At 48.5% G+C, this 27,626-nt stretch overlaps 1 protein-coding gene across 1 annotated transcript in view; it reads right to left on the minus strand.

The window, feature by feature from the left end:
• The window catches only part of LOC117223081 (RNA-binding protein MEX3B), a 129,712-nt gene that overhangs the window by 16,157 nt on the left and 85,929 nt on the right, over positions 1–27,626 (minus strand). The window contains exon 2 of the mRNA XM_033475210.2: positions 1–27,564. This exon is cut by the window's left edge and continues 16,157 nt beyond it. Within this exon, the coding sequence (XP_033331101.1) occupies positions 26,588–27,564 (977 nt within the window). The 3' untranslated portion in view covers positions 1–26,587. The remainder of the gene's footprint in view (positions 27,565–27,626) is intronic.

The raw sequence follows: 27,626 nt of genomic DNA on the forward strand, positions 1-27,626 counted from the left end.
TATATATGTCGGTATTTATACGTATTACATATGGTACCTGTTTACAGCAACTAGGATTTCCATAATCTACGATACAGCTTTACGTCGGGAATGTTACACGAGCGGGTCGATGTCTCTATAATTCGCACTTAGGGATTAATTACGAATTAATTAAGGGTGATGGTAGACTCGTTTCTTTTCGGGGTGATTCAGTGAGGGTGCGGTGTCGGGGTAGGGGTAGGAATACGTAATTAGGACGTAACCTTCCCGTTTACCTCGGGAAGCGTTACGCGCGGTTAATATCAATCTATAATGGGATCGTACCAATTACAATACGGTGCAGTCCTGGATAATACTTAAATCATCCGTCGTTATTATTATCGTTAATAATCATAATTCAATATATATAATATATATTTATGTATCATACACAGAGCGTAGGTATATAATATTTATCGTCATATATATTTAGATTTAAATATTACTTTTAAACTTTTATAACGTTTCATAGATCGAAAAATAAATATAAAAATAAACCGGGCATTTAGGTATTAATATTTTGTATTCATAATTTTCTCATCTTTCAATCGCTCTGTTCCATCTCCCCTCACCGTGATCCTTCCTATCATTCGCTCCGTATTCTTTTCCCGTTCTCTTTCTACAATCTCGATCAACCCTCTCCTCTCCTCACCGTCTCCGTCTCCGTGACAGTCACCCGTCTCTCTCCCTCGTTTCCATCATCTCGGGATCCCCAGCGTGCAAGAGTGATTCGACGAACGTACCGAATAATACCTGTCGACGTTCCCCCCTACTGTCTCGTCCCACCGTCAGGCTCGCGCACGTCGGTCGTCCAGCGTTTCCGTAGCTCTTTCCTTAAATTGTGCGTTTGTTGGGGCCACAGCAAGGTCCGCCGTTGCCAAACGGTTGGCAATCACGCGCCCGTCCCGATTCATCGCGGTCGCAGCCGGCGCAGAACGAACCAGTCGTTACGAAATCATCCCCCTCGCTCTCGATCTTCGGGGACGCGACCCCTTATCGCGGATCGGTCCGTCCCATCGTTCCAGGGTCGAAGAGCGCGGCTCCGCGGAGTCGCGCGATGACGACGACATGGCGGGCTGCGGTGACGAAATGGCGGCGATCGTTCGCCGACAGCCACGGACGCTCGGGTTTCCCTAATTCCGCGCGCGGAGAAGACACCGAAACGGTGTCACGCTGAAAACGGCGCGGGCTGGACTTAGAATTTATCCTCGGCGTCGTTCTGCGTTCTTTCGCGTAGCACAAGTCGCCCTCGAGTTCGCGCGGGAGTAGACAGAAAACGGCGGCAAAGGTCGTCGAGGCGAGGGTCCGATGACCTCGAAGAGCCAGCCGATTTCGTTCTGCGACCTCGTCGTCTGGGATTCGTCGTTCGTTTACGGTGTTCCGGATCGTCGTCGAGGAGCCAACGATCCCCGTCGCGACGAAGAACATCTTCGGATGTTTCGATTAAACGCGGCTCTCGCGTTTACCGGCGCAGACGTTGCCGTTTCCGTGTCTCTTCTTGGGTTCCGGCCTGTTCGCGTGCTCGAGCCTCCCCCTTTTCAGTCCGCCATCGTTCGCCGAGACCCTTCTCGAACGCCGGTGATCAAGCCCGATCGATCCGAGCCCAACGCGAATCACGTGTCCAACTTGAAATTAGCCATACGCGCCAGTTCATTTAATTATACGACAGATAAGATTTCACTCTTTCCTCTCTTTTTGTTTATTATTTGTTTGTTTGTTTGTTCTCTCTCTCTCTCTCTCTCCCTTCCACTCTCTCTCTCTCTCTCTCTTTTTTATTTTCTTTTGTTTGAGCATTTCGCAACGTTCACGAAAATGTATAAAATTAATTATTATTCTCTATCACGCGCTCCCTCGGTGTCTCTCGCATTCTCTCCGGCTTCTTTCTCTCCCACTCGTTCTCTCTGTCTCTCTCTCGTTAAGCAGATCTCGTTCTCCCAGGTGTCCCTCCTCCTTTTTCCCTCGGTAGTCTACTTTCCTTATCGACGTCGCTCACTTTCTCTTTCGACTCGTTAATTAATTCGAGATTAATATCGCACGTGTTTCAAACTTGCTCACTCACTCTCTTTCTCTCTCTCTCTCTCTCTCTCTCTCTCCCTTTCTCACTCTTTCACTCGATCTTTCTCTCACTCTCATATTCTCCCTTTCTCTCGTTCTTTCTCTCAACCTTTCTCGCTTCTCTCGTCGTAAATACCTCTTTTTTTTCTTTAAGTTCTCGCTGGTGAACCATCGCGATTACCGCGCTAACGCCTGCCCTTCAAATGACTCATGAATGTTTAAATATGATATATAATATATACGTAGATGCATTTGGATCGATACAGTTTTACATATAAATGTGTGTACATGTCTGTGTTCCTGTGTGAGCGACGTGTGTGTCGTATGCGACTCGAGTTCGTGTCCGTTCCGTTCCCCTCTCCTTCGTTAATTTCCAAAACACGTCAAATACAACTCTGTTCGCTCTATCATATCTGCGTACGTTCGTCTCTCTGTCTCTCTCCTTCTTCTCCCCCATTATCTCCCTATAATTTCATTTGTCGAAAATGCGTCGCACAGACAAAATCTACTATCGTCTATGATCGTTATCATAATAAAATAGAAAAAACCTCGTTTTCACCAGAGGTCACGGCTCTATGCTATATAATAATAATAATAATTATGATGTAATAATCATATATATATATATATAATATGTATATATAAATATCTATGTAATACTCGCCTTATAATTTACATACATAATATGTAATTTTTTAATATATATATATATTTTTTGTTTCATATTTATATATATATATATATCCATTTTTTTGTTTAATATATATATAATCATGTATTCGCTTAATATTAAATTCATTTTTTTCAGCGCACCTCTCGGATATCTCTGGCTGCAAGCCAGCTACGTTATAGCGAATCTTTCTTTTCACAATTTTTCTGTTTTTTGGCTCTGAACCGCGTGCGTTAAATTCTATGCGATCGACAACGTACCGCGAGTATCGAGTGTCTATCTAATACCTAGTAATGCTCGTGAATACTTCCGTGAACGCGTGGACCGACCGAGGGACCGTCGACGATCGCGATCATCGCCGATCCGTCGTTCGAATCGTTCGATTTTAGTCGTTTAATATACATACATATGTATATACCTCTATACGTTATATATTAATTTTTTCCATTTTGAATCCTTCCTCTCTCATTAGCGGAATCTGGACAGTGACGCGGCCATGGGGGGGGGGGGGGGCTCGGTTCACGATGATGACGATGATTCGGTATCGACACGCTCCAGCAAACGATTGTTCTGGTCGCGAGGAAAAACGCGAAACGGCCGCGCACGCGACGGATCCCGGTTAATCGACCAAAACGGTCGCGCGTTAACCCCTTGACACACCATTTTGTTCGATTAGAAGATCAGAAATTCGACTAGAAATTTTTCGATCGCAATAATTTCTTGGAAGCGAAAGAAAATCGATGCCTATCGTGTGCCTAAATTTTACTCGAATGCTTGAACATCGATGCCAAGAGATATATTCGAATTTTATTCCAATTTTAAAGGATAGAATCATCTATGCTCGATAGGTTATTACTAGAAATTACTAGAAATTACCAGAAATTACTAGAAATCTTCATGACGAGTCGGACTCGTCGAAGTGCGTCAAGGGGGTTGTTAATAATCGCTTCCGAATATTGTTCTCGTCGCATCGACGGCCGCGGAACGGAAAGATCAATTATGAATTACGACAAACTGGGACAAAAATTCGATTTATCTTCGGCGGGGCGGACACGGGTAGGAAGTGGCAACCCTCGTTCCGTTTGTTCAACGTTCAGTAGCACCTGCGCCGCGAAAAAATGTTCCGGCTGTTTGTCCCGTAAACAGCGCCGCGCGCCGCTGGAAAAATATTCCGACGCGAATCGGCGACATTGAACGGCGAAGTCAACGTCCGCGGGAAACTAAGGTTGTTTCCAACAAATTTCACAGTGCATCGGGTTGGCCGTAAAATTATCGTCTCGGAACAAGCGTAAACGATCCGCCGGGATGGATTATTCTTCGTCGAGCGAACCGATGATTTGATTTTCTTTTTAAATCGTTCCAACTCTTCGCAGCCCGCTTCTTCATCTTCGCGAAAGTAAAGAAGCGCGATTAGTATAAGTAGAAAGTAAAGAAGTTACTTTAAGTTTACGTCAAGTTACTACTTACTTACTAATTACTAAATTAGTAATTAGAAAGTAAAGAATCACGACTAGTATAAGTAGAAAGTAAAGAAGTTTACGTTAAGTTACTACTTACTTACTAATTACTAAATTAGTAATTAGAAAGTAAAGAATCACGACTAGTATAAGTAGAAAGTAAAGAAGTTTACGTTAAGTTACTACTTACTTACTAATTACTAAATTAGTAATTAGAAAGTAAAGAATGCGCCTCGTTGTTCGTTTCCATATCGAAATCAGTACCGAAGAAGATTTCACGAGTACAACGAACCTCTTCGTCGATCGCACGCTGAAACCTCGTCTTTTGAGCTGCGCGAGCGTTTTATAAGTTATCGGTAGGCTTTTATTTAAAAGAAGAAGAAAAGCAGTAGGAACGTCCTCTTACTCCAGACATTGCTCACCGGCCAACCCGATTCGCGAAATAATTTGGACTGAGAACCACTGCGTGCGACGAGCAGACAGACCGTTACCAGACGGAGATAAGTTTCGCAAGAGAGTTTCCCATTGCAGCCACGGTTCAAGTAGTATCATCTATTGCAGGACAGACACAATTCTAGAACACCTTTCTCGGTAGACGGTAGAACAAAACCTAGCGAGGACAAGTGGACGAGAAAGTGGTCGAGGGTGGCTCCGAAAGATCCTCGAAAAAGAAAAACGAGTCCCTCGGCTGACGAGCCTCCGGGACGATCCGAAAAACGCGATCCTCGGGGTTACCTACGGCGGCTGCGAATCGGCGCTCCGAGATAATTACGCGCGACACTCGTCGATCATCGATTTGATCGGGATTGAGAGTCACTGGTAAGTTGTAAGAGGGTGGTCGAGCAGGGCGTCGCCGCGTCTCCGCGACCCCCACGAGCTATCGACCGAGAGGAGAGGAGAGAAAGAGAGGATCGGCGACGAGAGGGACAGCCGGCGAGGGCCAACAAGAGAAGAAAAGGGGGATGCACGGTGGAAAAGAAAGGGAGAAATAACGGGGGCTGGGCGGGCGAGAGAGCGGGACGGAACGACGAACCATTTACTAGTCTCGCAAAACAGTTACGCCCTGTGTCGTCCCTCCTGTCTGCCCGGCGACATTCCGCGCCCTTAAAGGAGCCGGGGAAAGAGGGAGCACCGATCCGCCGGATAGGGTGCGTTGGTAAAAAAAAGAAATGCGAAGTCTCGTGGCCTGGAAAGCGTCGAAATCAAAAGTGTCGTAGGTCGTTGCGGGTAATGGACGACGAAGACTCTCGCCGGAGTTACGTGGCTCGGAATTAAACGAGCAAATAGAATGAACGGGGAGGGGGTTGCGTCTAATCGCGATGGAAATATTTGTCGCGCGTAAACGGATGTTTTAATTAAGGTATGCGGCCGAGACGCTGATCGCGGCCAATGAGCTCGCCGGAATTTCCGAGCGAATCAGAGCGAAGCGAACGACGCGCGGATGGCGGAAGGGGAGCGCCGACATTTTCCAATACGGAATGACAACTGCGAAAAATGGATGCATATGAAAATAATTAGGAGCGAGATGCGACAGCTGTGGGATATACGAAAGTTTTCGTTGCCGATGCGAAGCTGCTGCTGCTGCTGCAACGATAACCGCGTTGCGCAACAGAAACAAAGTCTGCTAATAAAACGTGGCGGGTGGACGAGTATATCCGGTCTTAGGGTCCACGGGAGATCGCGATTACAGGTTTCGCAGGGGCAAGCCGTGGTCGTTGCAGGGCTTCGCTCGGATCATCGGACGATCCAGATTGTGATTGAGCATCGCGCAGCGGCCCGCCGATCGTGAAAACGGAATGGAAGCGTCCCGTGACGCCGCTGCATCCTAACGAGAGACCCGGACCTGGGAAAAATCCGTCGGCGAAAGAATCGGGGATAACATCGATGAACCTTTACCCTGCCCTTCGACCCTGACGGCAACGGCCGACTCGAAATCCTCGCCTACGGTGAAGAACGCGCACACCGCCAGACTCCTCCTCGCGCGAGCAAGGATATCATCGGGGATTCCGTGACACACACCGATATTACGATCGTTCCTTACGTTAAACATCTAAATCTAGGCTCTTGATCGACCCCGTTGTTCCGCGAGAGTCGAAAAAAAAGCGCTTTCGTATCTTCGTCTCGGGACTATACCGGGAAGTTACATAGTCGTTCGTCGAGGATCAGCCTGCATGAAATATTAATCGTGGAGGGGTCGAGGTGCGAAGTATCGCTAGATACGGTCGGAAAGCAAATTCTGGAGAGGGTGCAACAGCTAGAGTCTATTCGATCGTTGCGCGACAAAGAGAATTGTTCGAAGAAGAACCTCTTGTCCCGCGCACAGAATTATCATAATTTATTCTACGGGGGCCGAAGGTATGAAATCCTCTTGGCTCGCTGTTCGCGGACGCGGCGAGAATCCGCTCTGAATTTGGAAAATAGGAATCAGCGTTCCGAATACGGGAATAATCGATGGTTCGGATTCTCTCCTTTCGGATCACCTACTATTCGCGGAATACCGTTGCCCGGGACGGCCGTTCTTCGTGCAAACTAACAGGACTTGAGACCAGGAGCCCGCGAGAGAACGTCGCACATTTATCCCCGGCCGATCTCATACTTCCGACCGGTGTTGTTGCATTAGCTCGTCTAAGATAACGCGATATTGTACACTTAGCTTCGTCCGACGACATTGATTCCCGTTCCTCGAGTACATGTTACATCGAAGACATAGTCAGTCTCTTCTCTCTCTTACGTAACGAGACCGTGATCCACGCGCTACACGCCGCCACCGCTCGGCCGTGCCATCCGAGCGAGATAAACGAAACGCGCGAGTCGCTCGATAAAACAATTTTCCCCGGTGAGAAAAACCGAACGACGAATTCCGGGCACGAAACGGTCGGCTACAGCCCTGGGAACGGCCTCGAGATGCTAGAGCCGCGTGTGTCTCTCCTTCCCCGAACCCTCCCCCCCCCCACCGTCGCCCCGTTCGCCATCCGCGTCTTTTCTCTGTTCAACCCCTGCCGGTGGAGAGAGCCCGTTCTCCGCGATTTTCCAGCAACGTGTGCCGGCTTCTACATATATCAGAGCACGAGTCGTGCGAGAACGAGAGCGCGGTTGCCGTTATCGATCTACTGCGGAGCAACGGAGGCTGCCGAGAGCACAAAGTCGAAGCTCGGGGGTGGCGCGACGGTGGAAGAGGGATGGCCGAAGGGGTGAGCCGACCGGTCATGTTCGCCGGAACGGTGCCACCGCCGAGTCGCTCGAATAGAATCGGTCCGATCTTCTTCTTCTTCTTCTTTTTTTTCTTTCGCGTCTCTCTTCCTCAATTTCGCCGGCGTCCGCCGCCTCCGCGATATTACAGGCCCGGCCGGACGCCGCTGCCCGTCGCCGTCCTATTCCCTCCGCAGCTTATTTACTTGCTCACCGGGTCTAATTTAAACCCGACCCACTCTCTCGGACGATCTTTGAAAATAATTGAAAGGTTAACGCCGCGAAAGGTTAACCCCGGCCTCCGGTTTTGCATCCGACGCCCGAAGCACGCGCGCCGCGCCGATAACATTTCCCCCCGCGTTCTTAAAAACCGTGTGTGAAACAATGTTGCGAAATCCGGCGAGCACGCGACGCTTTGATTCTCGTACGTATGCCACGGTTGCGAGAAATGGAGCAAGCTTACGATGCCCGAAGTACACTTTACGACGAACCTTCCGCGTCGAGCCTGTCTCGTGAGATAGACGGCGAGACGTTGTACAACAACGAAGCCATTCGGGGTAACGTTCGTTTCATGAAAACGGACGCGCGAGAAGCTCCCGTAGAAAATGGCAGCCGGCGTTGCGAGCCGACCGTTATCGCGGGAATATCAGGATTTCCATGGAAATGGTGGAACCAGTTTTCCGAGGCCGAATTTAGATGCTGCGGAAGGCGCCGGCCGAAGAAAGCGCACAGACAAAGAAGAAACGGATCGATCCTGCTCCGAGCCTTCTCGTTAGAAGTTCGCCGGTTCCGGTGGTCATCGGCGTAACTCGATGGACCGATGGAAAAGGCGACGGTACACAAAAGGGACGAATAGAGCAGCGAGTTTCCTTGGCATCGTTTCAGAGCGTAAGCTACCCAGTTTCGAACTCGGCGAGGTCAAACACACCGCCGCAGGGCACGGTTATTAATAACTTTCGATTTCGATGACGGTTCGTCCTGATAGCGCACCGGTTACGGTGCTCTCGCGTGCTCGGTAGAAGAATAGAACGCGCGTTAACGGAAAAATTAGGATATTTTTGCGAAAGGTACAGAGAGCGAGAGAGAGAGAGAGAGAGAGAGAGAGAGAGAGAGAGGGAAATAGAGAGAACGAGAGTAAGAGAGAGAGAAGGATAGGCAGGCCATGAACGTGTCGAGGAACGGCAACCTCGCACGCTGATACGCCGCCACCATCGCGGCGACGGCATCGACCGCAGCCTCAACGCTGCAATGCGACGTTGCCATCCCAACGGGCAACAGCCCTTGCGACCGAGCCGATTCAGGGGCCGAAGCGGAGCGGGCTAATTTTCGCGGCACGCTCCTGTCCCGCGCGCGTCCGGTCATTGGTCGGCGCAAAGACACGCGACCCCTAGGACCGTGGCGGCCATTGCGAACACCACGTGGTCGTTATTTCTTTCGAATCGGAATATTACGATTAAATGCCATTGAATGCCTCGGCAGCCAACGGGCGGCCGCGTATCGACGAGAAAATTAGGAACCATCGGTTTGAGAATAGATCGTTCGGTATCAGCGCCGAGAGCTGTTCCGACCCCGATCTCATTCGGCGCCGCCGAAATGTCGTGTTCTTTGACCTTCCGGGGAAAGACTCGTTTCAGGTATCGTTCGAAGCATGTGTGTAATCTTTCCACGTTTCCGAGGGCGTGCGCTTCGACGCTTGGCGGACGTGTGTCGGCCACGTGGGCCGACTTGCCCGTAAACCGATGACTGCAATCTTTTCCTCGAAACTGGAGCGGCTTCGCGTGGACGAGTCGAGTGAGTCTTGTGAAATGGTTGAAAGTATCTCGCGAATGTTACGTATGCGACGATACAGGCGCGATGAGATTGTATTTGTTGAGAATTAAATGAAACGGCTCGTTGGGATTAGCTCCTCCGCTCGGGAACGAAACGAAACCAACGATCTTATACAGGACCGAGTCGAAGACCGCGGTATTTTTCGTGGCTCGCGGAAATCATTCGTGACGAAAGCAACGTGAGTAAATGGAATCGATAAAACTGGGTGCGATTGGTTGGGAAAAAATGAAAAGAAAAGGCAATCGAGGAGAGTATGAAAACATTTTCGTTCGACCCCTGGATCGATGATGTCAGGGCCGATGGCGAATCTTTTGGGCTTTTAAAAAGGTGGGATACCACGGCCGGAATGGGCGCAAGGATGACGAACGAAAATGTAACTATGTGAAGGCAATGGAACGTGGACGTGATTTCCCGATTTGACACGGACACGCGACCCCTGGCGACCGTGCCGTTGCTCACGAAACCCCTCGGCGGGCACACTAACTCGCTCTACCCTCGACGGCTCGATGATTAATTGTTACGGGTCTGACGGGTAAACGAATAATTAATAAACCCCGAAAACCGTGCGGACGACCGTCCGGGACGGTACGGGATGAAAAAGTGACCCGGAACGACGCGGAAAAAATGTCTCGACCCGGCGACGATATCGAAAAATAACGGGAAACAATGAAGTCCGTACCGAATTACGAAGGCTTCCGGGCGACCTCGTTCCCGACGGAAATGAAACGATGATTCGGGAAGACGCGAATGCGAACGTTGTACGCGATAACCGGTGCCCGATCTCTGGATGCGCTGGTTCGAGTTCGACGCAGTTTCGGAGGGAAGGAAAAAAAGAACAGAGAACGACAGAGACAGGGGAGAAGTGTGACAGAAGTCCGGGACAACGTAAAACAGAGAGAAGCATATGAATGAAAAAATGAGAAATTAACAGTCGATGTATATAAAAATCACGTAACATTTTATTAAACTCGTTTTTCCAGTAGATGTATGCGTGTGTGTACGTGTTTTTCTTACTGTCCGTTCCTTGCTCTCTCTTTTTTTATTTTTAATCTCTCTTTGCCTGCTTTTCGCCTGTAAATATATATATATATGTGTGTGTGTGGGTGGGTGTGTGTGTGTATGTACGTGTGTTCGATTTTAATAAAATATTTGGTACCGCTTCGCGTAAGTATCCTTACAACATTTAGACCACAATATCGAATTAATCTCTGTTTCTCTTTGCGTGTTTCCGTTCGTGATCTCGATTGCTCTTTTTTTTCTCTCTCGAAGATTTTTATTCGGTTCGACGGATCGCGGATAATAATCGTTCCCTTCGTTTCTTTCGTATCTTTTTCTGTCTTTATATTATTACTATTTTCTCGGTTCTTCTTCTTTTTTTTTTGCATTTTCTTCTGTTTTCTCTTGTTTTGCGTTCGTTTCGTTCGCAGTCCGAATATTAGTACAAAGGAAAAGCACGACGTCCTGTGCCGCAACGTTCTAATTTAAAAGAACAGGAGAGAACACAAGTTCTATTCGCATCGTATAAAAATAAACGATTTGGAAGTAGGATCGCAGCCGACGGGGACGTCAGCAGTGCACCATGAATTGACATCCGTCGTCTCGGGCTTGCGCTTCGACGTTACAAGATTTATCCTCTCGAGAATGCTCGGTCGTACAATATATAATAATAATATATACGTATATATTATAATATATATTATATAAATATAAAAAATCATCCGACAAAAATATATTACGGGGTAAAATATGCGTTTTTTTTTTGTTATTATTATTCATTTTTTTTTCTCTTCCATTTTCGATAAGTAGCTCGGATCTTACCACTGAACAGTTCATAGATCGTTATTCGATAGTTTAATTGTCGCAGGCGTTAATGATAATTGTATGCATAGTAATATAACTATAATATCAGTGACAATTCATATACGTCATTTATATTGTAATGATAGCGATAAACTTAATAATAATTCGTAATAATAAGAATAATGTCGATAAAATATTTTGCGTAGTAATAATAAAAAAAAAAATAGGATAGCCGGGCTGTCGTGTGTTTGATTCTCGTTTTTCATTTTCTTTCTTCTTTTCTTTTTTTATTTGCTCTCGATCGACGCGTCGAAAGCAGAATAATCGTCGGCAACGAATCGAAACCGATTAAAAAATTCTTCTTCTCTAACCGCTACATGTATACAAGATTCATATAATATATATAATTCATATCTATATATATATATCTATATATATATAATATATAAATTTTTTATCTTCGACTATATTCATTGATACATTTTTCGTCGTAACGACAATCAGTTTGTTTCGCGGTGCAACGACAAACAATCAAACACAAAACGTTTAAACAACCGGTCAAGAACACAGGAAGGAAAACATAAGTACACGGTGTGTGAAAATCATATTATATATTAAAATATTCATAATAATATAATAATAATAATAATAATAATAATAAAATAATAATAATTAATAATAATAATAATAATAATATTATAATATATTATCGCATGTGTCGTAAAATTACATAAAAAAATATAGAAAATAATAAACTCGTAGCTTCTCTATTATATCGTTTCTTTTTTTTCTTCGTTTGATACATGCATCCTTCCTCTTTCTCGCTCGCACTCAGTCGTCCCATGATTAATTTCCTTTTTTGTTCCCTTTCATTCGATCCTTCCTCTCCCCCACTGTCGTTCTCATCGAGTATGTCTTGCACTCCCTCAAAAATAACTTTCGTATGAATCTCACTCTCCCCCTCTCTTTCTCTCTCTATCTTTCGCTCACTCTCTCTCTCTCTCTCTCTCTCTCCGATTCCCTTTCTCTCTCTCCCTTTCTTTCTCTCTCTCTCTCTCTCTCTCTCTCTGTCTCACTCTCGGCCCTGTGGTTACTACGATTACAGCTACGCGTAGATTACTCGATATATATATTTATAGTAGATAGTAATAGTAGTCATATCGTCGTTAATTAGTATACATACAATATTCGAGTTTCTATCCCTCTGTGCTGCGGTGTAGTGAGATCTGTATATGTGTACATGTGTCCGTAATGATCGCGTGCATGCATATGGGATATCGGTGTCTGTGTACCTGTGTATATCGCGTGGCTCGCATTCCGTTACCGTTGTTCACGATTCGATTGCGGATGAGCCATAATATCGTCGGGCAAACCCGGATGATACTTCGTCGTTCGACGAAACGATGGAACAACGACGGATCGGCCGCGTTCTCGCCGGAGAACAACGAACCAGAGAACACCGTCCCGGCACCGATCAGATTTAATTGGTCGCTCCGAATTACCGACCGGCCTCCCCCACCACTCCGCCCGATATTACAATCGCCTGAAAAACCGATCGAACGAGCGACCGAGGTCGATGAATGAAGCGAATGCCGCGCGTGAAACGATCATGAAATCAGCTTTTGACTATCGACGAAGGAAAAACTTAAACAAATGGGCTCCGACATCGATTGAGACGAAGCGCGAAGGCGACACGCTGGCGCGTGCTGGTCGTTAAATGAAATTGAGATTCTCTGACGTTGTTTCAACGAGACAAGTACCGAAGTTGTTGCATGATAAGTTGGACCGTTACACGACAAGTTAAATAATTAGTCCGGATTGCGATCTTGCGAAGAATTTTCAGTCGTCGATTTTGAATGTTACACTGTCGGATAACGAGCGGTAGATAAATTTTCGCGGCGTCGGCACGTTGTGGGAACAACGAGGCGTTTTTCTTTTTTCTTTTTCTTTTTTTTTAGGAAACGCGGTTCGTGGCTGGAGGTGGCCTTGAGACGCCAATTAAGTTTGCTACTAGTGCACCGCTCGAGCGGAATCTGTTGGTCGGTGGCCGACCACGGCGCACCGAGTCGCAAACGGATTATTGCTGGTTCGGTTAACGTTGCGTTTCGAGATTAATTACAGCCGGACCGATCGCCGTTGCCCGATAATACGCAACACGGTTCGTCGTTGTTCCAACCCCGATTACCCCCATCCGTTATCCTCTCTTCTCTCTCAGCACGACCCCGGTCGAAGAGACCGTAATGCCCAGACCGACCCGGTTTCCACCGAAATATTTCCAAAAGTTCTTTGCCCACCCTCCCCGTCCCCGCGGCATCGCCCTGTCGCCGCGGGGCCTCGCAACACCGATGACACGTTCGAGCTCGGGGACAACAGATCGCGAAGAACTCGAGAGAAAAAAAAAGAAAAAGAGGTAGAAGAGAGCGCGGCGACCACGAAGAAACTGCGTCCACGGTGTTCCAACCGACGGTTCTACGCACGACTTCCGGTCCCGAAGGAATCGCCACGATCGAGATCTCCACGAGTTCTCTTCGAGAAGGAAAAGAAAAGGAAACGACGATGTCAGCTCGAACGAAATCGGCGATAGAAAAAGAACGCTCGAAGAACCGGAAGCCGAGGCCTTCCGCTCGTCCGCGAATTCGTCGGACTGCGAAGATCGATGAAAATGGCGAACATGTCGTGTCACGGACCTACGAGGAAACCGCGAGAAGAGAGTACACGAGTTTCGATCCTTCGATTCTGGCCACAAACACACCGGCGCGAAGAGGAGACCCCTCGCGACAATTGTTCGAGAAGAGGACCGGCGCGTCCAGAGTTTTTTCACCTCCGGTCAGACACGCTGCAGCGAATACAATAATAATAATTATAATAATAATGTCGATAAATATGATGGCGTTAATAAAATATTGAATATAAAATACTCCTCGCTACATATATTAAGATTCTCAGTTTAGCAATTTTTCTGTTTTCTTCTTTATCTCTCTCCCTTTGCCCCGTTTTGCTCGTCGCCTCGCAGGGGCTCTCGAAAGAATACTAAGCACAACATTCAATATATTCATACGTGTATACGCGTATACACGTACGAATCTGTATCTATAATATGTAATTATAATCATAATAATGCGATAACTGTGATAATACGTTACACGTCGACACATGCACCTCTGCAATACGATCGCTGGAGAGTTTCACACTCGATACAGTGTATTTTAAAGAGTACTTTTTTCCATTTCCCGCCCCGTTTGCCCACGCGACCCACCCCGCCCATGAAATATCTATATATGTGTATATGCATCCTAATTATTTCCCCTCGACGTTCGTTTTTATCGTTCTCGTCTCGATACGCGCTTCTCCCGTTTCGCTTGTCTCGTGTGTGTCTTTTCGGTCTGTCAGTCGGGAAACGTCGTCATCGGCGACGCCGGCCGCCATTTTGTCGCGAGCACTTATCGCTCGCACACGCCGCTTTTCTTCGCAAACCCCTGTTCTTCTCCCGGTGAACCGAGGAGACTGCTTCGACCCCCAGTTGTTACATGACGGTAATAGCGTTAATAGTATTATTATAATAATATACATTTACGTTCATATATATACATATGTATATATATATAATATAGATTTCATATTATATATATATGTATAATATAGATTTTTTGAAATACTGATTCTCTAGTCTCGGAGCGGTTGCCTCGCTCGAATCGCGCCGCGTACGCGACGGATAGCCGTCTCGCCGAAAGCACACGTCCACGCAGAAACACGCAGAAACACGCACACCCCCTATTGCCTAAAGATGCGCTCCCCTCTGTCTGAGAAAGGAAAACCGTGTCTCTCTCTCTCTCTCTCGTTGCAACGTTGCTCGTTCCACCCTCCCCTGAGACCCGATGCCCCGGCGAATCCGACGAGGAACTCACTCTCCGGAGAAACCGATCCCGCTCGACGGAAAACGGGAAGGAAAAATCGTGCTTACGGTGAATACGCGATGCGGGGGCACGCGCGCGAACCTCCTCGTTGAGTCTCGAGGTCGCGCGACGGTATAGGAACACAGAAGAAAATGAAAGAGATGGCCCGCGTCACCCGAGAATCGGGAACCGGAGAGAATTCGCGCGGTTCGCGAGGGGGCTCGGATCCTTTCGTCGCGTTCCGTTTTGAGATCGAGATTGTGGGCTGACAGCTGAACGTAGCCGCGACTGTACCGTTCGCTGCGCGACACAATTCAGCGCGATCGTCCGGCGTTCCTCTTTTCGTTAAGATCTCCGCGAAAATCTCGCTTCGATCGCCGAAGTCTCGAGCACCCCGCTCGAGACATCCCCGACACCCCCGCTGTCCGTCGAGCCTCCCTTCGGTTCTACCGCGTTCGAATCGTTCTTAGCCTATTTCTAGTCTAATCGGCGGCGTCTACACCCTCTAATGAACATGTTAACCCTCCACGTCTCTGATCCGAACGACTACCGCGGCCTTATCTCTCCTGCGTGAACGCGAATCTCGAGGCGCTATAGCTGCTATAAAGAAATCCCACGGCCCCGACGACGACAGCGGGAGCGCGACGATCCTTCGTTCCGCGCCGCTCTGATAGAAATTCGACGATGCGCCTCCCGTTAGACGCTTATCAGCTTCGCGTCTTGTTTACTTTGTTCGTCGATCCGGCCGAAAGTGACCGGCGATCACCCGATTCCATCGAATCCGCTCGGACGTACGCAACGCGGTAGAATCGAGGTAGCGGACGATGCTACTGGAAGAACGACGGCAACGCGAGTTACGACGACGTCGACGACGACGACGTGGCGGAACGCGACGCGAACGTCCCGATGGATCGATGACGACGCGCACACAACGTACGCTCGCGTACAGTTCGCGCGACCGCGGCTACGCTTCCGTTCTTTACTGTAATTAAGTAGATAGATAAGTATTTCGGGTAAGTATGCGTCGCCGCGTTCGAGGCTCTATCGATATAATCGGGGTCTGCTAGGGGGCCACGGGGTGAATTACGGGTCTGTGGGGGGAGGGGATCGTTAATTATTAATGTACAATATTATAGGTGAGCATCGGCCTCGAACGCGCGGCCCTTCGCTCGCGACTTACAAACGCGCGCGCCTCTCTCTCTTTCTCTCTCTATTTATAGAATATTTATAATAATATAATATGTATATAATATATTAGATATATTCGAACGATCTCACTCATATCCAATCACTATCCATCGTCGATCGACAGCATTTGCGGGGCGCGAAATTAAGAGTGCACGCGAAATGGAGAATCAAAGACCGTCGGAGTAGTAGTTTTTTTTATAGCGGGAGGGTTCGCGACGGAAACGCGCCGCTCGAATATAACCGTGCGATTCTCGAACGGACGTGTCCCGTGGACGATCGACGGTCGTTCGACGAACGTGACCGGCTAGCGCGAAACAACCCGAAAATCTCGATCAACCGAATGGTAAGACGGGATCGGGGGGGTCGACGGACGTTCAACGCGGGAAAATCTCTACCGACCGCACCGGTCCCGCGCTGCACAAGCAGAAATATAAATATATATATAATATATAGACCAATAATCATAATAATTTCAATAGTAATCAAACGAATATAATGAATCTTAATAATCGAATATAGCTATTTAATAGAATATAATGATATAGTAAATAGAGGCAAATCAAGCAACAACGATCATCTATTTCTTTTTCTCTCTCTCCCTATCTCGCTTCTTTTTCTCCTATAATATATATATATTATAATTATAATAATCAAATCATCTCGTTCCGTTTAATCAGCTTTCGCGATTATTTTTTTCCTCTCTGCCCCGTCCTTCGTCCGGACTCTCTCTCTCCCTTATTAGCTCTGACGTTTTACTAACTTCTAGAAATCTCCCTTAATGCTTAATTATTATTCTTCGAGATATGTATCGTCGTGTGGGTGTACGTGTCCTCGCGCGAAACACTCTCGATTCTCGCGGGCCGTTCCACCCTTGTGTCAATCGTGCGCACACCTCCCTGCGCGACCTTCCCTCGCCCCCCTTCGTCCTTCCGGCGAGTGTCACGGAAAGTCCGCTGGCCGTCCCGAAACCGAAAAAAAGAACCCTTTTTCGAGCGCGTTCACCGTCGTCGGACCGTCCTCGACACGCTTCGCAACCCGAGCCCGCCTCCTTATCGTCGCGCGTTCCTAAAAATACGCGGCACCGTGCGCGCGTGTACGCGCGCGTCGGTGTGCACGCGCGTGCGATCCCGCTCGCGTGCAAATTCCGTAACCGCGTCCTCGCCTTCCACGGCGACTTGCTCGGAGAACGTGTCTTGTTTCTCTCGTGTCTTGCTTTATTAGTTTTTTTTTTTTATTTTTTACGAAAATGGCAGTTATCGGTCACAGCCAATGGCTATCAATAATCATTAAACATTACGCTTTTAATACGATTACGATTAGTTAACCTTAGACGTTATACTGGTAAAAATTCCTCCTACGTGAACGCGCTACGAAGAATGCACAGCACGCTCGCTCGCTCGCTCGCCGCGAGGCGAGGTCCTTTTTCTTTGTCCGTCCCGTTCTTTTCTCGAGGATTCGTCCGTTCGTTGCTTTTCTTGGGGCGGGGAACAAGGTGATGCGGGATGGGGTTGGGCAGCCCGCCTGTCGATCTCTCGGCGTGTCGATGGATCAACGAGATCGCGGACCGACGACCGGATGCCGAACGCGCGCGCGCAGGGGAAACGATCCACCGACGAGGTTTCTCTGCTTCGACCGGCCCCGATCGACTCTCCAGGTTTTTAGCTAAGCTTCGCTTCCGCGAAATTCGCGCAGGGTCCCGTTCGAGGTGGTCGGAAATCAGAAGATCGAACACGATCGGCGGCTCGAATCGTCGCCTTCGCGCGACGTTATTGTCACGATCTATATCGGTGAATTCGCACGATCGCCGGCGCGTGAGAGCACCAAAAGAAACAACGCGAAGATCAAGATGTTGATTAATCAATCTTTTGGCAGTAATCCCGACGATTTACAGTTGAAAATACTGTGTTAAGCGACAGTGAACGACTGGCGTGAGAGCGAGTGAGTTCAGTATGTGCGTGGAATGCGACTAATGAGAGCGGGTCATAATTGCCGAGAGAAAAGTGTAGAGAGAGAGAGAGAGGGAGAGAGAGAGAAAGAGAGAGAGAGAGAGAGATCGAAGCCAAAGTATTTTGTCATGTTCCATCGTTATATATCATATATTCCATGTCTCGTGCAACAAATAAACAAATTAGAAAAACGACAACAATAACTAAACTTTCATGTCATCTCTTTATCTCTGTCTCTCGCTCGCTCGCTTCTTCTCTCCCCCCTCGCTCTCCCTTTCGTTTGTTCGTTTTGCTCGATACAAAAAATAAGGCTTCGATACGTTCATATATAAAACAACGAAAAATAGAGTTAAATAACAGTAGAATAATAGGTACGCTACGTGCAATATTTTATAAAAATATATATGTATATATATATATATATATATATTATATATTGCGATGTACATAATTTACTTATATTTATAATAACCCTCTCGAAAGCGCATAAAACAACTTAAAAATGAGAACAACAGAATATCAAGTGGAAAGACGACGGAGAGAAAGGATCGCACGCCGCGGTAGCCGTGGTCTGCAAGTACCACCCTGGCCCGACACATGGTCGACCACCACCACTGAACGATCCACCGTTCCATCCAGCGAAAGAAAAAAAGAAAAGGAACTTTTTAAACGGTCGGACGAACGCCGGTCGGGGCTCGCACCTCGCGGCAGAACGGACACAGCAGACCGGAAGACGATACGCGGCACATGTTTCCGGGCGAACCCTCGTCTGGTCGATCGATCTCGGGATTTGGAACGGGTCTCTGGCTGCTGGTCGGAGAAGCCGTCATCATCGGCACGGTTCGAAGCAGTCCGGTTGAACGCGGCGGAACAAAAGAACAACAACATCGCTAAGCTAACGTATCCCGATCGTACAACGCATATAAACGCTAGAACAAAACAGTCGGTTCGCTTTTGATTTACGGTATGGCACTGCAAGATTTCGGTCTTACTCTCCCGGTTCAACGTCTCGAAGCGGAACACCGCGTCAAACCGACCTCTCGGCGGATCCGTGACGGATGAAAAGATCGCGGCCCTAGGTTAGACGGACCCTCGACCCCCCGGTATGATCGGTGTAGGCCGAGGGGGATGGGCTGTGGCGGACTCGTCTGCGACCAGAACGATCGAAACTCGGGACAACGGAGATCGCGACGACGACGTTATCGGCAGCAGCAGCAGTTGGAGGAGGATGAGGAGTTGGTGGTGGTGGTGGTGCTGGTGGAGGAGGAGAACTGGGCCAGGGAAATTGGAGCGGGCCGCGAGCACGTGTGTACGTGCACACGGACGCCGGCCGCTGAGACTGTGTGGCACGTGACGTAGGCTCGCGTAACAGACCTGCCGACGGAGATGACGATTCTGAGGAACGATGACGCCGGCTCTGCCGCGATAGATGTGTCGGAACCTCGGCCAAAGTGAAGGCTGCCCTGACGCGTCGGTGAATCGGTTATGTGTTTCTCTTTTCTTTTTTCGTGTGTCTTAGCAAAGTCGTCCCAAAGTCTAGCGGAGGTTCGCGACAAACTTGAGTCTCGTTTCGCCGGCCACCTAGCCGCGGGACCTAGGGCCCGAGGGTCCACAGGCCTCGTCTTCCGCGTGCTCGCGCGCGGCTCGCTCGAGGGGAAGACTGCGCGACGCGACGCGACGGTCGGTCGATCTCGCGCGCGATCCAGAGATTGATCCTCGAGAAACGTGGATCTCGTCCGAGGTGCGCGGAAGACGGTCTCTCGGTCAGCGTTGCGCGAAGGATGCTAGACCTGGTGCTGGAAGAAGAAGAAGATCTCTTCTGTCATGCTTTCGACGCTTCCAACCGAATCTAGCACCTCGAATCGCGCAACTCCCGGTGGTTCGGACCCGATGCGATGGACGCGCCGGCTCGATCCTCGAGCTTGATCGGGCTCGCTCGCTCTGCCTCATCCCGCAACCCCCATGCACACACCCCGCGTGTCTCTTTTCTTCTCGTCGACGCGACGCGCTCCGAGCTCCGGCAACCCCACCACCCTACATCCTCCCTTTTCCTTTAGTTTTTCTTCTTTTGTCATCGATTACTTATATATTTCCGGTCTATTCGCGGATCGACGGGGAACCTTCAACTCGTCGTTTTGTAAGTGGCTGCGCGAGAAGACACTGGTTTTATTCGCGCGCGACTGGATACAAGTGGCGTGCAAACTGCACCGATTCGCTTCTCCGATCGTTAAAGTCGAGCCCTGTCTCCCTATCTTTCTCTCTCCCTCCTCTCTCTCTCTCTTCTCTCGCCGCTCGAGGCTGTGACCCGCGTGTGCACGCTCGCGACACGGATTCCAGCGTTCGACGGCGCTTCTTCACCCTCGGATGAAACCTGACCGAACAAAAGCGGAAAGGAAAAGAAATAGTAAAAAAAAGGAGCGAAAACTCGAAAGCGTCCGCTTCCTCGCGCCCCTCCCTCGCTTTTGCTTTTCCTTTCTACCCGTCGATCTACTCCGCGATCCTCTAGATTCTATATGATCCTCTCTGTGCCGCTCGCACGCACACGCGCAGGCACACGCATACCCTGTTATCTCGCTTTCTCTCGTCTAGAATATCTCATTCTTCGCTATCCTTTCTCACTCATCTTTCGCCTCACCCCTCTCTCTCTCTTTTTCTCTCTCACATACGTACTCTCTTTCCCTTTCTCTCTCTCTCTCTCTCTCTCTCTCTGATCTCGAGCTGCGAGAATCAGATCAAACTTATGCAGCGAAGTTTTGAATGAAAGATTATCTGGTATGATCTACATACGCGTGTACGCTCACGCCGACCGTGTCCGCGCGCTTGTTCTTGCCTTGCGTCTCGTCCCGATTATCTCTCGGCTCGGTTTAGCTCAAATACGCACGACAGCGTCCCCGTAATATCGTAAACGTAGATGCTAAAGAGAATACCTATAAATATAGTTTATATGTATATATATAGAATATAATATAATATAATAATATAATATAATATAATAATAATATAATAATATATATATAATATAATATAATAATATAATAATATAATATATATGCTGATGTCATCACCGTACCTTTCACACATCTTTCTTTCTCTCCCTCTCTCTCTCTCTCTCTCTCTCTCTCTCGCTTTCTCTCTCCCTCACTCTCTAATTTATACTTAACATAGAAAAAATATAGAATTTACTTTGCCTCGAACTTAAATACAATAAACCTCTTTTTCTTTCTCTCTCTCTCGAGCGTCAATTATAATACATATATATGTGTATATATGTATATATAAATATAAGATTTTTTTCCATTCGTATGTTTATGTCTGTGTGTGATTTGTCCTGTGTACGTGCGCGTGTATCTGTCCATGTACGAATGTGTGTATGAATTCTGGATGATTGATTCAGATTGCGTTCAAGCGTGTTTGTCAATCAGTATTTGAGCTCGCGTGCTTGTTAAATGGCTGTGTTCGTGTGTGTTATTGTGTTGACGTCCGAGCACGGTGGTGCCTCGTTTATAGTCCAACTTTCATGAGGACTCGTCTTTGAACGATGCCGGTGAAAGCACGTTCATCGTAGGTTCGCGATCGTTAACGAACGGTGTGGCGCTACCGTGCACAGCCGTGTCCACTGGAGACGCCTGTAGGTTCGAGATAAGTGATGCTTCAATATAGTAACAAATAATATATTATATATATACGAATATACATTCGCGCGTATACTTATGACGCGTTTTATCCTTTGCTCAGCCCGCGTGCCCGCGCGCAATCCTGCGGTTGTGCACGCGCGTGCAATGGTACGTTTGGATGAACAGTCAGTCTGTGAGCACGTCCGTGTTCGTGCGTCTCTGAACGTATATATGCGTGTGTATGTGTTTGTTCGTGTGTACGTTCTGTTTGTCTGGATCGATCGATTGACTCGTTTTCGACGAGAAGGAAGATCGTCCAGTAATTTTCCCGAACGATGAGAACGACGCGGGAAATGAGAATGATGATTTTATGGTATCCGTTTTGGTATACGAGCGTGTGTGTGTGTGTGTACGTGTATGCGCGCGCATGTGTGTGCACTATAGTGGCGATAGGTGAGCTGGCTGCGGGTTACATGGTTCGAGGGCGGGTGCGAAAACGTTCGAAAAGAAACACACACGGCAGACAAAGACAAAGACGCCAACAACGAAATTTATCGTAAAAAAAAATATATATAAGGTAGATCAATCGATAAAAAAAAATGCGTTAAAAAATATAACTCGAAGGGGGTGAGCCTGGCTGAGAAACTACCGAGACACCCGCTATTACAGAGCTGCGGCTCGAACGATCGAAAAAATATCCTCTCTCTCTTTTCCCATCATCCATCGAACACTGGATGACGCGTACAATATATAATATATATATTTATATGTAATATGTATTAATAATACACCTCGACTTGTTCGGAGCTGCGACTTGAGCATATCTTCGTTTAAAAATGGCAACGATTGACAAGAAGTTTCGACGATTAAAAGAAAACGAAACAAATAAACAAGAAGATGTAGAAACAGAAGAAGATGATGACGATGAAGAAGATGAAGTAGAAGTAGAAGCAGAAGACGTAGGGGGGGAAGATATGAAGAACGATGAATGTGTATACAAAAAGAGAATCAAACTCGAAATCCTAGGCAGCATAAATAAAAAAAAATATATATATATGTAATAAGAGAAAGGGGCCCGTCGGACCGTCGAACGTAGGGACTGTTCCTCGGGGGCCCGCTTAACGGCTACTAGTACAGTTTCGTTCCTCGGTTAATTTCTTTTCCTTGAAATCCTACGAAACAAACGGGTCAAAACGTGCTCGTTGCGCTCGAGGGCGATGAAGGTCGATCGTTCAGCATCTCGTCTCCTTCCGGAGAACGGGATCCCGCGAACGATAACGAGACGTTCTCGGCGAGAAAACAAAATGGGAGAAATCGGAACATAGAAGAACATAGAGAGACACGTACCGGCCACCCTCCCGGCCGAGGTCGGGGATGGATCTCGCGTCTTCGGGAGCTCGAAAACGCGAGGATCGTCCGAGGAGGCGCGTCCGCGAGGAAGGACGAGAAGGGGCACATCGTTCGAAACGAAACGAGAAAGAAAATAAAAATACATCGTGGGTCGTCCTTTCTCGAAGGACGCGGGTTGACGACGGGCGTCGTGGCCCGTGTCGAGAGGGTGCGGTACAGTGTACACGTATAATAGGCGCCCGAGTACGCATCTATCGTAACGTAATAATGCAATAGGATAGAATATATATATATATATGTATATATATATATATACATATATAATGACGGTTCGTTCAAAGAAAATCTAAATAGACGGGTCGTCGATCCCTACGTGAAACATACATCGTTTAGTCCTCCTTTGAAAGTGTGAGTTATTATTACTCGATTATTACTACGGTTCGAAGAATACACTTACGGGAGTGGTCGGCCGTGTCCGATTGGCGGAGATCGGTCGACGACTTCATTCTTTCGTTCTCTTGTTCTCGTTCTTTCAGCCGGTCGAGAGGAGAGCCGGTTCACGCGTTCCCGCGATGCGCCGCCGTTAAAACATTTTGTTTCCCTTAACGCCCCCGTCGTCTCTTCGCCCCCCCTTTACCACGCTCGCTCTCTCTTTTTTTACGTCTCTCACTCTCCCCCTGTTTCTCTCTTTTTTTTTGTCTGTTACTTCTTTTCATATATAATTCTTATAATAACTTCTTTTGCCGGCCGGCGTGTGCAGCTGTCCCCGACCACCCGTCGTCCCGTCGACGAAACGCGCGAAAAATACAAAATCTAAATCTCCTCGATAAAATATCATCCCTCTTACTCGTCGTCAGACTTCTCTCTGACACCATATATATTTATTTATTTATTTATGTTTATATTTATATATATAATATATATATATATATATTATTAATATTATTATTATTTCAATTGCTATGTCGCTTATATAAAGGTAAGATAATACTCTAGTAGCGAGGGAGGCTGGGTGGACACGGGCACGCCGTTTCATTTTTTTTCCTTTTTCTTTAATAATACTATAATCTAAGGAGTTTTCGCGGCGGATCGAGGAACACGTGATCTCTAGTCACCTTCATCTCTTTCATACTCTTCTCTCGTATGTGTATCCGTATTTCATACGCGTCTCTCTCTCTCTCTCTCTCTCTCTCTCTTTCTCTCTATGTGTTTATGTGTATGTGTTCTGTATGTACGTGTACGCGCGTGTCTGTTTATATATGCATAATATACCGTATGTGTACGTGTGTTAAACGTGTGTCATGAGAATGGCGGATCACGCCTTCTGGCATTTACGATGCGTTCCGTGTGAGTTGCGTCCGTGTTATTTAATTATCTCGGTATAAGTCGTTCGCTACGGTTCCATGTGCGACATGCTCGCAGGTCTCGGAAGTCCTCGTGTCGGTGCATCGATCGTTGGATCCGCTTCCGATCGAACGTTCTCGCGGTGTCGCGGCAGGCCGAACGAGACGGGAGACCAAACTGCGCGCGTTAATTCCGACAACTTTCTGTCCGATCGACAACAGAAACGAGAAAGAGAACCAGAAGAAGAAACTAAAACGGCTCGAAAGGTTCCCCAACGACGGATGCACGGACCTTCCTCTGTCGCAGTTTAACCGATTCGTTTGATTATCGCCGAACACGCCCCGCGGCCGCGTGACCCAACACTGCTGCATCCTCCGTGACTCTCCGCGAGGTTTTGTCTTTTTTTGTCTTTTTTTTTGTCTTTTCTACCGTATATAGTACGAAAGCGTCGTCGCGTGATTCTCTGCGTTTCGCAATGTTTATTTCGTTACGAGAAGGAAGAACATGTGGTCCCGCGGATCTTCGTTCGCGGCGCGTTCGGTACGTCGCCGTACCCGTTTCTCGGATCGGAGACGATCAGCTGTTCGCGCGCCGCCATCTTGGATGCGTTCGGTCACGTGGCCGCGGTGACCTCGTGGAGCGTAACGATCGAGGGAGCGAACGAACTTGCCGGCTCCTCCGGCACACGAGCACCGAACTCTGCGAGTTTCATTGATCGTTCAGCCGCGATAAATGTGGAACGTGTCGCGATTAAATAGGTACGTTTTGTTTTCTTTTTTCTTTTTCTAAATAAAAATATATATAGAGCTCGTAAAAATGTTCTTTCCCAGTGTTCCTAAGCACCATTGATATACAGTGTTTCGTAATGTCGTACGGAATTACTCTCTCTCTCTCTCTCTCTCTCTCCCTCTCTCTCTCTCTCTCTCTCTCTCTCTGGGTAATGAAAGTCGCAGGGTCGCGTGCTCGCGGAACACGGTCGTCGACGCGGAAGAACCGCGAGAGAAGGACCGCGAACGAGAAGAACGGTGAAGAAGAAATGTTACGGACCGAATCTCGTCGGATTGTCAATCGTATAAAACTAACACGTCGCCGCTAAACGATGCACCGTCGACGAGAGACGTCTCGGCGACGTTTGTTACGAATTCGTGCGCGCGTTCCGCTTTTTCCGGGCTGCCTTCGACTCGAAAAGGAACGCATCTAAAAACATACGAAAATATACGCTGAATGCAACCGGCGAATGGAATGTTACGAAACAATGTTGCAATCAATAGAACGCTGGTTGAACGGTCATTCAATTGCGGAACGCTAACTCGACGCCGCGATATCGTGGGCGTCTCGATCGATGAGCAGTCACTCTCTGCCACGTGTCTCTATCAAACGATCCGTCGTGTCAAAATTTTTTCGCGGCAGTTCGATGGCAACCGTGAACGACAAAGCCGAACGCTGAATATCCTTCTCTCGCCGTCCGATCGATTATTATTATTACCGTTGACGATCGTTAACGCACTGTGAACAGCAGCCGATGTTTCAATCCTGTTCGCTCTCGATCGCGGAACGCGCGTAACGCTCCGAACCAATTCGAATGATCGAGGGACCTGCGAGCCCGGTATGTCTATCTCTCTCTCTTCTCTCTCTCTCTCTCTCTCTCTCTCTCTCTCTCTCTCTCTCTCTCTCTCTCTCTCTACGGCATGGGAGGGAGGTGGGCGAAAAATATAAAAAACGATGACAATGAATGAGCGAGTATGTTTCCTCCCTCTCGTTCTATATATCTCGTAGAACTTAAAAGCTGACTTCGTTGTATCCGGTCGGCGGGAACGACGCGACGAGGACCATCGGGGCATTCCCGGCGCGTAGAAGAGCGTTATTTTCAATATTACTTGTTCACATCGTCATTACTTTTTTTTCTTTTCTTTTCTTTCCTTCTTTTTTTTTGTTGTATTGGCAGCAGTGGAATTGAGACATTGTGCGCGTCCGGTCCCCCGGAACGTGGCCGCGGTTTAAATACGCTCGCCGCGGTCGTAACGGAACGGGGGCTCGAGCCTATATACGGAAAATTCGGGGTGGGCGTTCTTCAGCGCCGTCGTTCCTGGATGAGCCGGCAAAGTCAAAGTACCGGGAATATCAATGGTGAGAATTGGTATTTAGCCGCTGTGTGTACCAGGTGCCGCGCGACGCAAAAAGAGCCTGCAGAGATCTCTCTCCCGTCTGTCTGTCGATCCGGCCCGCGCGACGCTTAAGAGAAGATGCGGAGCGCCTGCAAGACCGGCCTGGAGCAGACGGGGCAGCTGGGATCGGGGCTCTCGCAGACCCGGTTACCGCAGTCCAGGCAGAAGTGATTGTGCCCGCATGGTACGAGAGCCGCGGTGACCTCCTTGTCGCCGCACACCACGCATTCCCGTCGACCGCCGCCCAACAGCGAATCCGTGGGTGAGACTGGACTCGCCGACGCCGGCCGCGACGGCCTCGAGGGTAGCGCGACGCCGGGGAACGACCAGATCGAGGAGGCGGACGCTGCCTGTGATTCGAACGACGGCGACTCCCCCAGACCCTCGTCCCTCTCCATTCCGGCGCCCCAAATCGCCACCAGCTCGTTCAGTCCAGGTGCACCGGAACTACTGGACGAGCTGCTGCAACTGCCGCTGCTGGAGAACGCTCCGCTGGATCCGTTCGAGCCGTTCGAGCCTGGTGGGTCCAGGCAGCCGAGGATCGAGCCCAGGCCGCTGCGGCACAGCGCGCTCAGCAGCTCCGAGTCGTCCAGGCTTGGTCCTGTGCCGGTCCTCAGGGCGATGTGTGCCTCTATCTCGCGTCTCGCCGCCTCGACGCTCTCCGGTAGACCCGTCACCTCGAACACCGGCTCCTTGTCGCGACTCGGCGTCACTATGTAGGTGTGCGTCTGGTGCTGGATTCTCTTGATGGTCGCGCCCTTCGGCCCTACCACCAGACCGACCACTCTGTACGGGACTCGTACCTGAATCGTCACGTGGCCGGGAACCGACGCCGGCGGTCCAGGAGGCGCGCCCAGCAGCGCGCCCAACGAGCTCTTGCGCGACGCGCGGATCTGAGAGAAGTGCTCTGCCGCCGAGAGGATCTCGCGCTTCGCTCGGGCCACGTCCTCCTTGCGACCGGTCACCACGAACACCGGCTCCTCGCCGCGTACGGGCGTCTTGATGTACGTGTTCGTCTTCGCTCGCAGCGCCTTGATTTTGCAACCTGGAATCAATACAAATCACGGATTAGACCTCTTCGCGTGACCGAGGAGATTCTGTAGAATC

The sequence above is a fragment of the Megalopta genalis genome, chromosome 4 (assembly GCF_051020955.1).
Source record: "Megalopta genalis isolate 19385.01 chromosome 4, iyMegGena1_principal, whole genome shotgun sequence".
NCBI lineage: Eukaryota > Metazoa > Arthropoda > Insecta > Hymenoptera > Halictidae > Megalopta > Megalopta genalis.